The sequence below is a fragment of the Xenopus laevis genome, chromosome 9_10S (assembly GCF_017654675.1).
Source record: "Xenopus laevis strain J_2021 chromosome 9_10S, Xenopus_laevis_v10.1, whole genome shotgun sequence".
In the NCBI taxonomy this organism is placed as follows: domain Eukaryota; kingdom Metazoa; phylum Chordata; class Amphibia; order Anura; family Pipidae; genus Xenopus; species Xenopus laevis.
The window spans coordinates 37,095,627-37,110,043 of NC_054388.1; the positions used below are offsets into that span (position 1 = coordinate 37,095,627).

The following is a 14,417-nucleotide window of genomic DNA, read 5'->3' on the forward strand; positions in this document are numbered from 1 at the left end:
AATAGGGGAGGGTCTAAATAGAGATAAGTAATATAAATGAATAGTTACAATAAAACTGTACACTCACAAAGCAATAGTGTTTGGCTGCTGGAGTGGTCCTGATTTGATTTAGCTTGAAAGAGGCAGAAGAAGGACGCAGATATTTTGGAAAAAAAAAACATCCAAAAAAATAGAACATGAAGACCAACTGAGAAGTAACTAAGAACAGAACATAACATACCTACATAAAATTAATGTAAATTTGGACAACACTTTCATTTATACTATATCTGTGTGTGTCATTTTATTCCGCGAGGGTTAAACATCTGTGGTTTACTAGTCCAAATGGCCTATCATTATTGCATTTCAATTGGTCTTCATTTTATAGAGTTTCTGAACTAGTAGTCTATTTTTGATGCCTTTTTTTTAGCTTTCAAACAGGGGTCACCAAACATAGTTTAGAAGTACCTGTATATACCTGGGTCAGCGGTACCCGACCCGAGTAGCTGAGATTGCAGTCACTTTTAATCATTCCTATACCAACAGTTCACTTGGGGAGAGACTGCAATATCCCACTATGCCCTCTGTTGGTTATATGAAAGAATAACAGTGCGCCCTCTGTTGGTTATATGAAAGAATAACAGTGACTGCAATATCACACAGCGCCATCTGTTGGTTATATGAAAGAATAACAGTGCGCCCTCTGTTGGTTATATGAAAGAATAACAGTGACTGCAATATCACACAGCGCCATCTGTTGGTTATATGAAAGAATAACAGTGACTGCAATATCACACAGCACCCTCTGTTGGTTATATGAAAGAATAACAGTGCGCCCTCTGTTGGTTATATGAAAGAATAACAGTGACTGCAATATCACACAGCGCCCTCTGTTGGTTATACGAAAGATTAACAGTGATGGCAATATCAAACAGCACCCTCTGCACATGATAGTGGGACAATGCACACAGTAATCCGTTTGGCAATTCTCCATCACCATCAACTTTGCAAAGAAGTCCGGTTGATCGCTGGGGGGGTCGCTTTGGCAGAATGTGCGCTGCTGGGAGACAGGGCTGTAGTTGTGTCTAGGCTTATTCTAGAGTCAATAAGTTTTCCCAGTTTTCGTAGGTAAAATTAGGTACCTAATACCGGGTCGGCTTATACTCGAGTATATACGGTAAGATGCCTTTTTAATTCACTGACACTCTATATCTAAAGGAAAATACCACATTAAATTATTATAACCCATAAACAAAATGCGAGGCCCTTGGGCAAGGACATAGAAACCACAGTTGAACAACTCGGTCTCATCCAGGTACAATCCACTTCTTACCATTGGGGTGAGATCAGGAATCTTTTGGAGTGCTTCAAACTCTTTTACTTTAACTGGATCGACATCTTCCTCCAGCTCCCATGTGGACTCTTCATACGACAGTGAACACCATTTAACCAGGAAATGTGTTACCTCCTATAATACAAAATGTCCCAATCTGTCCTGTATCATAACATCAGCCACGAGAACTGTGTAACAGTTATTATGCCATCCTTACCTCTTCTGTATCAGAGTCCTTTGTATGAGCCACCTCCAGCACTCGGTCCACTTCCACATAATCTGGGTTAAACATATCTTCATCTGGCTACAGAAGAGAAATAAAGACAATAAAGCTCACTTTAATGGTTCAACTACTAGTCTTATGAAGGATTCAAGATGCATCCAACCCAGGACATGTACACGCTTGATTAGGAGGCTGACCTCAGTAAAGATGTGCTTCATTTGCGCCTGTTTGTTCCGAAAGCGCTTGATCTTCTGCTGGATCCTAGGATCCTTTTCCAGCTCTTCCATGGTTGCCCACTTACAATGCAGGTAAGAACTAGAGAATGAAATAAACAATGAAACAACAAGGATTTGTATCCATAAATGTGTTTGGAGAGGCAATATTAACAAGGATGTCCACAAAAGGCTTCTCTTTTTCATAACAGACGAAAATGTCATTAAAAGCAAGTTTCAATACAGTGAAACCTCTATTTGATGTACCCTTATTTTAAGTTTTCTCTCATTTCCCACTGTTATTTTGTTGTCCTACCGATATATAAAACATAATGCATTTCCCTGATTTTATATTTTTCCTGGATTTCCTTGAAAAATGTAAAATAGGAGTTCTGCTGTATACATTAAGAGATTCTCAACTTGTGGGACAGGACCAAAAACTGGGTCACTATGCTCTTTAGGGTGGGTCCCTATGTTCCCATTTAATATTGACATTTTTTTCCTACAAAAGAAAATAATAATTCAAAACGAGGCATATAAATTCTTAACAAATTTTAGGGTTGCCTAAATTCCAGTGGCTCCCACAGACTTGGATGGGAATGCCTAAAAGTGCCACAGTCGTGGGATAAAATAGCACTTATTGGTATTTCCCATTTAAAGGGGACCTGTCACCCAGACATAAAAAAATGTATAATAAAAGTCCCTTTCATATTAATCAGGAAACCTACACATCCATAGCCTTTATAAAGGTATTTAAATATCTCAGCTGTCAACCACATGACTCATCACCTTATTGTTTTGCCAGTGCATGGGCATGCGCATCAGGTACCCCATTCTGGAGCATAAACAAGCTATTGGGATGATGCAAAGCTTGCCTTAATAAAATGGTGCCTGACTGCTTGCTATGATTGTATAATTCCATGATTGATGGATACAAGGTTTCAATAATTTACATTGTGTGAAGTGAAGTTTATTTTTTTTTACAATCACAAAAGGAAACAATATGGAATTATTTCTTAAGTCAAGGGAAGCTGCTTTCAGGCATATAAACAATTAGGGGCCGATTCACTAACTTCGAGTGAAGGATTCGAAGGTCAAAAACTTTGAATTTCGAGGTTTTTTTTGGGCTACTTCGACCATCGAATGGGCTACTTCAACCTTCGACTACGACTTCGAATCGAAGGATTCGAACTAAAAATCGTTCGACTATTCGACCATTCGATAGTCGAAGTACTGTCTCTTTAAAAAAAACTTCGACCCCCTAGTTCGCCATCTAAAAGCTACCGAAGTCAATGTTAGCCTATGGGGAAGGTCCCCATAGGCTTGGCTAACTTTTTTTGATCGAAGGATATTCCTTCGATCGTTGGATTAAAATCCTTCGAATCGTTCGATTCGAAGGATTTTATCGTTCGATCGAAGGAATTATCCTTTGATCGTTCGATCGAACTATCTGCGCTAAATCCTTCGACTTCGATATTCGAAGGATTTTAATTCCTAGTCGAATATCGAGGGTTAATTAACCCTCGATATTTGACCCTTAGTGAATCGGCCCCTTAGTGTACATATCTCCTCCCTCTATTAAAGTGTTAAATCCAGCCCCAATAAAAGTTTAAATTCAAAATAAGCAACGTACAAATTTCTGTACTTTACATAAAATTCCTCCACTTCCACAGGCATTCCACCGTGCATAAACTGAAAGAAAGCAGAGAAACTGGAGTCACATCAAGTATTTTTTTCAAATAAAGAGATAATAATCTCTGAAATAAAAAGAGGGGCCAGGCAGATGAAAAATGCTATTTTAGAGCAGAATCTTAAACAATCATGCAAAATCAACACAGTCTAATTATCAGTATAAGGTCAACACAATTGTTGCCTTAGTTAGTACTTTTAGAATGATGTGCTTTGTTATTTTAAATCTGCCTCACAAAACTGCATCAAATGATATAAACAGTTATAGTTTTGCATTAAGCACCATAAGTAGGGTTTGAACTGCCTTTCATTTTCTATCATATATTGACAGAGGTTAGGGTGCCCAACTTATATCCATTTGAATTTATCAGAATGGATAAGTGGAATCTAATTAAGCCTCCCAGGTAACTAAATTGCCAAGAAAAATTATATATTCCTTTACCAAAACTTGTACTTGTTATTTACTTAGCAAATTATTCTGTGTGTGGGTAGAATATCTTGTCTAATTCTGATTAAACAGCTGTAATCTTGCTTGAAGGTTGCCTATTAATAAATATGAATGGGTTGGGGTAAAAATATAACTGAATAAAAGGTTCTCTAAACGGCATAAAGAAAAACAATCAGAATCGATGGGACATTTATACCTCCTTTTGGGAGATTCTAGAAGACAGGATCCTTTCTATTATATTGGCATCATCCTCAGGGGGTTCCTGTGACACAAAAAATAAACATTAAGTTTACAGTGGCGATGATGGTGTATCACCCTGGCATACAATTCCAATGAAAAAATACTATATGTATACATAAGAGCAGAGCACACAACAAGTTTACAAAGCTTTTAAATAATGCTTAGGGAATGGGTACATGAACTCATCAACATTTCAATTTGATCAATTTCATTAAAGGAAAGCTAAACTCCCTGCATTCAAAAACCTCCTTGACATCCCTCAATCATTCCCCCTTACCGCACAGTCTATTTAATTACATAGAACAGTGTCCCTGTTTATGAATCTGAACTAAAAATGCAGATCAAACATGATAGAGGGGCTATTGTATGTGTGGGGGGGGGGTTGTTCAGCTAGAATAATCTTATAATAAATAAATTCGATACAGCTAAATGTATTTAATATCATCTTTGCATCTCCCAAGGAGTGCACAAAAAACAGAGGTATGCCCAGAACAGTTGCAGAAAGCGATGATAATCCATGGAGAGCTCAAGTGAGGGAACACATTAACAGATTTGCTTGGGGTTTGATTTCACTGACAATTTAATTGGTTTATAAGATTGCACATACATTTGACACCTTTTAGCAAAAGGGAGTGTACAAGTGTGTTCAGTGTAACACAACAGCAAAACATGTGACAGGGTTTGAATTCTGGCCTGCTCCCTGGCATGGAAAACAAAATGGCGCTCCATCACCTCTGCTTGCCATGCCAAAGTGGAAGCCGACAATGCTGAAGCTCTTCCAGCTCCCAAAACAGCAATGGTTTCTCCATCATCATCCACCACTTTGAAATCCAAGTCTTCATTATACTTTCGCCTCTTCACCTGGCGCCCTGATCTGCGCTTCTGTGATGGGAGAACATAAGGATACAAGTAATGCTGACATTCACTGAGATTTCCTCCCATAGTGGTAAATTTGAAACATAAAACGGTGATATAATATTCTGGTGTGATATATTTTTTCTTTTTGGCTCTAGAGTAGGTAAAACAAAACTATAGTAAAAAAAATATAATTTAACAGCATTTAAGGAATATTATTATATTATATATATTATATATATATTAGCCTGAAAGTAAACAGTGAGCCACTTACTACATTGCTACAAAGTCTTGCAGTGGTGCAGACTATATCAGGCATTCACTACTTTTTCCACAAAAAAAAAAAATAAGTCTAAAGCAGCATTCAGCAAAACTGAAACATGTATAAAATGGGGCTCTTGAATTAAATTGCGAGACAAGGAAAGGACTGTCAAGTTCAAACAACACCCAAACCTTAACTATGGTCTTTTGGGCAGTGACCTGTAGTTGTCTATGAAGGACAAATGTCTAAAATGCGTAAAATATAATGATTTTGTACAGACATAGTGGCTTATTAACAAGTAACTAAAAGCCTGACCATGCTTGTTAATTTGCCTTTTTGCTCCAGGTGACCAAGCATTCTAGGTGATACCGTATGGGTCCTGTTATCCAGAATACTCAGGACCTGGGTCTTTCTGTAATTTGGATCTCCATACCATAAACCTGCTAAAAATGATTTAAAAATTAAACAAATCCAATAGGATTATTTTGCCTTAAATAAGGATTAATTATACCTTAGGTGAAATCATTTACAAACATTTAAATTATTTAATTAAAATGGAGCCTACGGAAGATCCTTCTCTTAAAGGAAAACTATACCCCCAAAATGAATACTTAAGCAACAGATAGTTTATATCAAATTGAATGACATATTAAAGAATCTTACCAAACTGGAATATATATTTACATAAATATTGCCCTTTTACATCTCTTGCCTTGAGCCACCATTTCGTGACTCTATCTGTGCTGCCTCAGAGATCACCTGACCAGAAATACTACAACTCTAACTGTAACAGGAAGAAGTGAGGAAGCAAAAGGCAGAACTCTGTTAATTGGCTCATGTGACCTTACATGTGGTTTGTATGTGAGTACAGTGAATCTTACGATCTCAGGGGGCGGCCCTTATTTTTTAAAATGGCAATTTTCTATTTATGATTACCCAATGGCACATACTACTAAAAAAGTATATTATTATGATAATGGTTCATTTACATGAAGCAGGGTTTTACACATGAGCTGTTTTACTCAGTATCTTTTAATAGAGACCTACATTGTTTGGGGGGTATAGTTTTCCTTTAATTCGGAGCTTTCTGGATAACAGGTTTCCGGATAACACATACCATACCAGTAGTCCACACTATCATGGTTGGTCCTGTATCACCACAATTTGTAGCACTGTACATAGCACTGTACCTGGCTGTCCAGAGATTCCACTGACTCCTCTGTGCTTTGAGATGCTGGGTTCGGCAAAGACGATTCTCCATCCAAGCTCTCCTCAGAAAACTCTGTTTTCCGCTTACCCTTTTTCTTTTTCTCCACTGGTGTTGGTCCCTGCTCTTTGCTGCAAGAAATCATATCAACAGTGACACCTAGGAAGCTACTTGCAGATAATCCTAGCCCTACAACCAATCAACCTAGACTTTCTGGAAAGGTGGAAACTAAATATATCCAGGTGTCTGCCTTTCCTTATAGATGAAAACAACATGAGCATGGACAGTTTCTTTAGTGGCCTTGGACTAACAGAAAGTTATCTGTCTGTAAAACTCTGTAACAAACTACAGAAAAGACAGCAAGTCACTTGCAGAGAGCCACAACCTAGTTTTTCTTGTGGAAACAAAATAGTTCCAGTTCTACCCTTTTCCCTATAGGTAAAAACAGCATGTCCATAGATATTAGGTCTCTTACATACACTCATCATGATATCTGCACCTAAAACTCTGGAAAGACTACAAGGAAAATAGCACTGCAAACATTTGTCATTTTGACAAGCATTTTGTAGACAAGTACATATATCCCTGGCAAATTATCAACTGGCAGATTATTAAGTAAGTGCATGCTATACTAACACGTCCTAGAATACAGGAAGCATTCAGGAGTCACCGGGAATACCTCATTAAAGACCATCAACACCTCCCAATCGTTGAGAACATAAGGATACAAGTAGCCTAAAGGTTGTAAAAGAACTACAAGGGACCAAAAGTTATGGTTATGACAGTGCCCATTAGGATGCAATGATTTCTCATTTTAGAGTGCTACAATTAGTTAATGCTAACATAGCTCTGTCCTAAAACTCTCAATTGCTCTTGTAAACTGCTGGTCAAAGATCAGGAAGATGCAAACAGTCATATCAGATCCTTTAATACATATAGAATAAAGCCTTTATGGTTATCCAAAACAACATATTAAACAGACTCTATGTAATTTACTCTTAAACTTGAATACCTTGCTTTCTTGGGTTTGGTCTTAGCAGCGGAGTCCTGATTGGCTTTTTTCTCTTTAGGTGGTTTAGGTTCCCGAGGTTTCCTAGGCTTCTTCGGCTCCTTGGGAGCCTTCGGCTGCTTTTGATCTTTCGGGTCCTTGGCCTCAGATGGCTCCTTGACCTTTTTGGGCTCTTTGACTTTCTTGGGCTCCTTCTTTTTCTTTGGTTTAGTCTCCTTCTCCTCCCCTGGCTCCTTTTTTTTACGTTTTTTCTTTACCCCAGTCCCCAATCCTCCGCTATTCTCCATCCCATTGATGCTGGTCACTTGAACGGGCAAGGAATCTTCCTGCCCAGAGTCCGGGTATAGATCATTATCATCTAAGAGGGGACAGGTGGTATCTAGAAGCGTCACTGTGTGAAAATCTTGGGGGGTAGATTCTGAAAATGATGGCAGGATGGGGTGTTCGCAAGGTATCGAGGCACTGGACATTGGTGAGTAACTAAGTGCTTTCAGACTGGGCAGCTGCAAATAAATACAAAGAAAATTAAAGTAATGCAGAATTCTCTTTCACTTAAACAACTTTAATTAAGCACTTACAACAATTCTAGGACAGAGATCTGACCTGTGTTTTAAATTGTTTAAAAAAGTTTTAATGATTTTTTTCATAAACAAATCAAAACAGCTAACCTGTTGCTGGTCTTGCTTCTGTATTTTCATTATCATGAATTATGGTTGTGCACCTAAAAACGTAAGAAAGACTGATTTCAAGAAAAGGATATGGATATGTTTTGACAGTATCAACAACAATATAGCTGTAGCATTGTAAATTAAGAGTACGTTATGGACTTTAATAGACAATATGTCTAAAGGGGCCTTAGCTAAAAGGAATATGTAAACGCATCTTCTATTCGTTTTTTTACTCAAAAGCGTGCAAGCACAAAATGTACAAGTTGCTGTGGTACACTGATATGCCTTAACAAATGCTGTGCCAACAATTAAGAAAGAATAAGGTAAGAATAGAAAAGAAAGAAAACTTAGTAGGCAAAACAAAGACAAGAAAATCTCCCTGCTCTTATTGTTTCTTAAATATTACCAACACATAAGATAATGCCCAACCTGTTACTATTATTAAAATTTAAGCTGATGGGTAGCAATATACTGTAGTTTGTCCATGGTAACCATATTTAATTTTTTTTTTTTTTTTTTTACTCTTTTTCAGAACTCTACTTGAATCTCAGGTAAAGACATTCCTCCCAAGTCAAAGAAGGGAGCTGCAATGAGCCCTGAAACTCTCACTATTGCACTATGAAGTCATCTTGACCTAGAAGAGGGATGATGTCATCTGTCATTTCACTGCTAAAAGTATACAGGCTGATCAAGAGAGCCATGATGATTTTATCAGGTTCTCAAGTTACAAAAAGGCATTGGGTAGGCTAGCCTGTGATTAAAATGTAAAATCACAGGCCATATAGAGCCTGTACTTGATTTAGACTACCAGAGAAAAGAGCTAAAGGACTCAATTGTCTGATCATGTTCAATAAAGTTACTAGCAAGACAATCATTTAGAAGTGTTTTATTGGCAATTTCCTCTGTAAGACGGTCGCTATATGGTATATACATATATTGTTTATACATGCCATTCATGTTAAGATATTATCCGTTGCCAAACGCGATCGTTTATGGCCCATCAAAGTGGTAAGATGTTCGGGGGGGGTTAGTGTTGAAGATAACATCCACGGGTCAATGTGCTTCTTGCTCAACGGGATTTTTTAGCCAGTGATATTGGGTTGAGTCCTTGGCAGATATTGCTCTTACAGGCCATAGGTTGGCATCATACATGGGCACATCAGCTGCAGTCAGCAGACAATATCAACCGGTGTGTGTGGTCAGCTTAAAGGAGAACTAAATCAACTAAAAAAGTAAGTAGAAATGTTGTACATTATTTGTGCTTCTGTACCAGCCCAAGGCAACCACAGCCCTTTAGCAGTAAAGATCTGTGTCTCAAAGAGTAGCTCCCCATCTTCTTTTCTGCTGATTTACTGCACATGCTCTGTGCTGAGCTTAGGGACCCACTCAAAATATACAGTACACATAGAATAGAAATGTCACAATATAAGGCCGATTACGAATTAATACAGATAATTACTACATGGCAGCACAGAAACCAGTGCAATTAGCATCAGAATTGAATAATCAGCCCTGTAGCATCATCTTATATTACAGACCAACCTCATTTTCTGCTGGATAATTTGTGACGTCCCCTAAGCTTAGCTTCTCAACAGCTGCTCAGAGCCCACTGAACATGTGAGTGTCACAGACACTTTCCAAGATGGTGACCCCCTGTGACAAGTTTGAAGTCCTGGATCATTGCTGCTATTGAGAAGCTGAAACTTTAGGCTGGTGCAATAAGTTCACTATATAAAATATGGCATTTTTAGGTATATTTATTTATATGGTTTAGTTACTGTACAATAAAACAATGAAACAAAACTACAGAATCCCTAAAATACTGAGAGTTGTATGTCTCTACTTCTACTATGAACATAAACATTAACTGCTCCAGTACAGGGCAGTATCTTTCTGCACAAGCAATAAAGAAACGTAGGGGCCTGTTCCTGCTGAACTGTACAGGGGAACCCCTATATTAATGTAGATTTATAGTTTCTATCTCTATGGATTCTGAGATAACCCAAGGAACTGCTCCGCTATGGAGCTCTTATTAACTGGTCATGAAGCAGAAATCCTGTTAAGATCCTGGACTGCTATGCCTTCTGGCTTCTTAAAATGGGATTATAATAAAATAGACCATGGATACAATATAGTTTGAGAAAAAATAAGCCATTCAGGGCAATGGCCTAAGACTGAGTTGGTAACTCCTCATAAAAGTCTGCAAAACAAAAGCAAAATCAACATGTACATTCATCGTTTACATCAAATTAATTCAAAGGACAAAGAAAGGTAATATCTCTTGGGGGGGGGGGGGTCAAATAGTAAGGTCCCCCTCAGTGATTCTAGTTGGGTTCCTCTTCTTCAGAATACATACCAGTCCTGGGTACTGCCTCCCAAGTGCCAAGCGACCAGCTGCTTCTGGTCTTATTCCAGTCTTCCCATCAAACCCACCCCCGGATGAAAGATGATGGTGGCACAACGTCCAACAAACAGTACCCCACGCTGGTGTTGGGTTGTTTTCTATTTTTTTTTTTTAAGTGGCGTGCCAGTCAAGGGTAGTAGGTAAGCGACTAGAATCACTGGGGGCTGCCTAAGAACCTCTGTGATTGTACCTTTCCTTTGTCTTTAAAGGGATAATAAGGAAATAAAAATGTGAGAATCTATAGCAAACGCATTGCAATAAAGGTCACAGTCAACAGAATGCATTTTTGGGCTTTGCCACATGCATAAAGCCACCTGCAAACTGATGGGCATTTAGTTGGTGACTTGTACAGGGAGAATGCTTTACACCAGAAGCTAGAGACCTGGGGCGGGATACCCGCAAAAACATGCGGTACCATGCGAGTTGAAGTTTCGGGTGCGGGTATAGACGCGGGTCGGTGGTTCTGCGGGTTGCGGGTCAGGCCGCGGGTCTTCTCAATAACGTTTTTTTCTCTTTCTTTCTGATCACTGTACTTCTGATGATGTCATTTCCAGTTTACAATGACAGCACTTCCTGGTTTACTCCTTTTTTTTCTGATCACGCCTATTTCAGATGATGTCACTTTACAATGACAGCACTTCCTGATTCTTGATGGTCAGTGGGTCTTGGGTAGGGTTGCTTAGACGCGAGTGCAGCTGTGCAGACTGCAGGGGGAGCCGAGTGTGTTGTGTGTGCGGCTGCTGGCTCAGTTGGACTGCTAGGCACAGGTAGTGTGGCTTTGGGGGTGTGGCTTTGGGCGGGATTGGGGGTGGGGCTTTGGGTGGTGCTTTGGCCGGTGTTTTTTTCCAGAAAAAGGTCCAAGTGGGTAAAAATGTGGGTTGCGGGTCCAGGTTGCGGGTCCGGGTTGCAGGTTGCGGGTACGGTACGGTTCAGGTACGGGTTCCAAAAGATGGTCCCGCGCAGGACTCTACCAGAAGCAGCAGCTAGACAGAGACCTGGCACTATCCTAAAGCAAGGCCTGGGTCAGATGAGATATAGCTGTGCAAGTAATGTCAAGTTTGCGTTGCTAATATGATGTATAGCCCCTCACTATGTACTACACAACAGATGCTGAAAAGACAGCAGAGCAATTCATAGTTATGCCCCATTAGCAGGACCCATTAAACGTACCGTCAGTCCACATGCCAACCATTTTCATTAACTCTCCTGCAAACAGGAGGGGCAGAAAAAAGTTATTTGGCACTGACAAAGTAATTAGGGGCTGTTGAATTCATCAACAGTTTTATGACTCTCTGTATATCCCATTTTCCCCTCTTTTTTCAGCTTTAATGTGTTGGTGCCCAGAACACAACCCACGCTCAAATAGGATGCATCTAACAAGCAGCTAATTATCTCTAAACACTGCCTGGGAAAGCACGCAGGATAAATAAAGGTTTCCCCATTGGGGAGGCATGGGCCAGAGGCTATACCAGGTTAATGCTCAATCGCTCCCCACGCACTGCAATGCGGCAAAGGCATACTTGCAGCTTTAATTATGTTACTCCCCTTTAAGTTCCCTATTCTTATTATCTATAAGCTTTCCATTGTTGGAGATTGAAACAAAACAAGTTATTAAAGCTATGCAATGCCATCATAGGTATTCTCCTGTAAGGAGCAAAGTTCAGCCGCAGAGCCTGTGGCACTCCAAAGTTATTCCGCTGGCGTATTTTGGCAGGCAGATAAAAGCTTAAAATCCTTCTTTCCAGCCTGTAATTCACATAAATGAAAACCACCTCTTACTGTGCATGACAGGCAGATTTTGGCTTGAAAATAAAAAGACCAAACAACACCTGACACCGGTGGAGACATGATCCAGAGAAGGGTATCAAGCATTTCCCCGCCAGCAGAGAAATATTAGACATGTTGCAGGCCTAAGTTAGTTCTAGGTATAAATAAGATTCCATAAAACTATATCAGAATAGGTATTCCCCTGTAGTCTGTTGCTTGCATATTCCAAAATTCGGAGGGTTGACCGGCCTTTTAAGAACTGGAATTTTAACTTATTCTTGTATCTGCTGATTAAAGCACATCTCACCCAGTAATTTTGTTCAGCAGGGGATTTGATCATAAATACTCAAGGCAGGTCAGAAAGCCTAACAAAATTAAAGGTTATTTTTCAGTTAAAATAAAGAAATAAATTTAAAAAAAAATCTTGCTTACAAAGAAACAGATTTTGAAATGGAGAGTGGTGAAAGTCACCTATACAGACATATGGCCAAAAGGGACCCGTTCACACACACACACACCTCTTTTTCTAGGTTCAAAGCCTAGGTTCTCCAGTATTACCCTACTGGGGATTTAAGCCCAAAAGATTAATTGATGTAAACTTAATAAGCATTCATTGAAAGTCAGTGTCAGCAAAGCAAGGGTTAACTAGGGCTACCACCCTTCTGAAAGAGAAATTCTGGTCACACCAATGAGGGAGGGAGCGAGACCATGGGGAGGCAGGTTGGTGAGGTAAAAGTGTCAGACTGAGACTAATCATGACAACATTTGGTGAGAAGCTAATTGAGATAGAGGCCAAGAAATATGGATTGGGGGCAAAATGATAGGTGATTACAAACTTACAGACAAATACATTGCTACGGCTGTTTTTATTACCAGCCTAGTCCGTAAAACACCTCCCAATGCCGAAGCTTATGTAACAAATTTATCAGCAATGTAGTTGCCTGTAAATTTCTAATACCCTTAAAGGGATACTGTCATGGGAAAAAATGTTTTTTTCAAAACGCATCAGTTACTAGTTCTGCTCCAGTAGAATTCTGCACTGAAATCCATTTCTCAAAAGAGCAAACAGGTTTTTTTTATATTTAATTTTGAAATCAGACATGGGGCTAGACATATTGTCAGGTTCCCAGCTGCCCCTGGTCATGTGACTTGTGCTCTGATAAACTTCAGTTACTCTTTACTGCTGTACTGCAAGTTGGAGTGATATCAACAGAACAATGGTTGGGTAACCAGATAGCAGCTGCCTAACACAAGATAACAGCTGCCCGGTAGATCTAAGAACAGCACTCAATAGTAAAATTAAGGTCCCACTGTGTCACCTTTAGTTACATTGAGTAGGAGAAACTGCCAGAAAGCAGTTCCATCCTAAAGTGCTGGCTCCCTCTGAAGTCACATGACCAGGCAAAATTACCGGAGAGGCCTGCCTATACACCGATATTACAACTAAAAAAATACACATTCGCTGATTCAGAAATGAAATTTTTTATTGTAGAGTGAATTATTTGCAGTGTAAGCAGTGTAATTTAGAAATAAAAACGACACCATAGATAGATCATGACAGAATCAATTTAAATTAAGCCACTGGCCCTGCATACTTAAGCCCTGATCCACCCTCAACCAGTCCATCACATCAAAGCACTGCAGCTTTCATCACTCTGCCTCCTGTGCCTCAGCCCCTCCCCAGAAAAAAAATAAAAAGTCTTTGAAAGAGAGCAGCGGAGTTAAAGGCCTGGTTATAACAGTCTAAAACTGCAGACATCTAAGAAACCACTAAAAATAGAAAGTGGCTATATATGGCAAAAAAGTGTTCAGTAAAGCACGTTCACTTATTTGGCTTTAAATATTTCAATATTCCAGATCACATTTAGCACAAGTTGGATTATTAAGTCCTGGGAGCTAAGAGAGGGCTAAGGATGGGTGGAGAAAAGGTAGAGCTAGGAATTTACTCTGTCATTCCCGCATCACATGCTTTGCTAGCAGCTCTGCACATTAATCTCTTTCTGGCACACTCACACTGCAAGACAGACTCTGCTTTCACTGCAATATCCTCAGGGTCGACTGCCAACCAACCAGCTAGGCTGTCTCGTACCATATAAGAAAGCAGGCTCTCGCGGGAACTCA

The 14,417-nt window shown here is 39.5% G+C and overlaps 1 protein-coding gene across 5 annotated transcripts in view; it reads right to left on the reverse strand.

Annotated features, from left to right (window-relative positions):
* chd6.S (chromodomain helicase DNA binding protein 6 S homeolog) overlaps positions 1 to 14,417 on the reverse strand; it is a 77,812-nt gene that overhangs the window by 41,292 nt on the left and 22,103 nt on the right. For all 5 annotated transcript variants that reach the window (XM_018238448.2, XM_018238446.2, XM_018238447.2 and 2 more), the window contains exons 3-11: positions 8,126 to 8,178; positions 7,461 to 7,960; positions 6,432 to 6,579; positions 4,857 to 5,006; positions 4,081 to 4,146; positions 3,381 to 3,439; positions 1,733 to 1,850; positions 1,530 to 1,616; positions 1,313 to 1,447 (exon numbers count right to left, since the gene is read on the reverse strand). In XM_018238448.2, coding sequence (XP_018093937.1) covers positions 1,313 to 1,447; positions 1,530 to 1,616; positions 1,733 to 1,850; positions 3,381 to 3,439; positions 4,081 to 4,146; positions 4,857 to 5,006; positions 6,432 to 6,579; positions 7,461 to 7,960; positions 8,126 to 8,161 — 1,299 coding nt within the window. In that variant the 5' untranslated portion in view covers positions 8,162 to 8,178. The remainder of the gene's footprint in view (positions 1 to 1,312; positions 1,448 to 1,529; positions 1,617 to 1,732; positions 1,851 to 3,380; positions 3,440 to 4,080; positions 4,147 to 4,856; positions 5,007 to 6,431; positions 6,580 to 7,460; positions 7,961 to 8,125; positions 8,179 to 14,417) is intronic.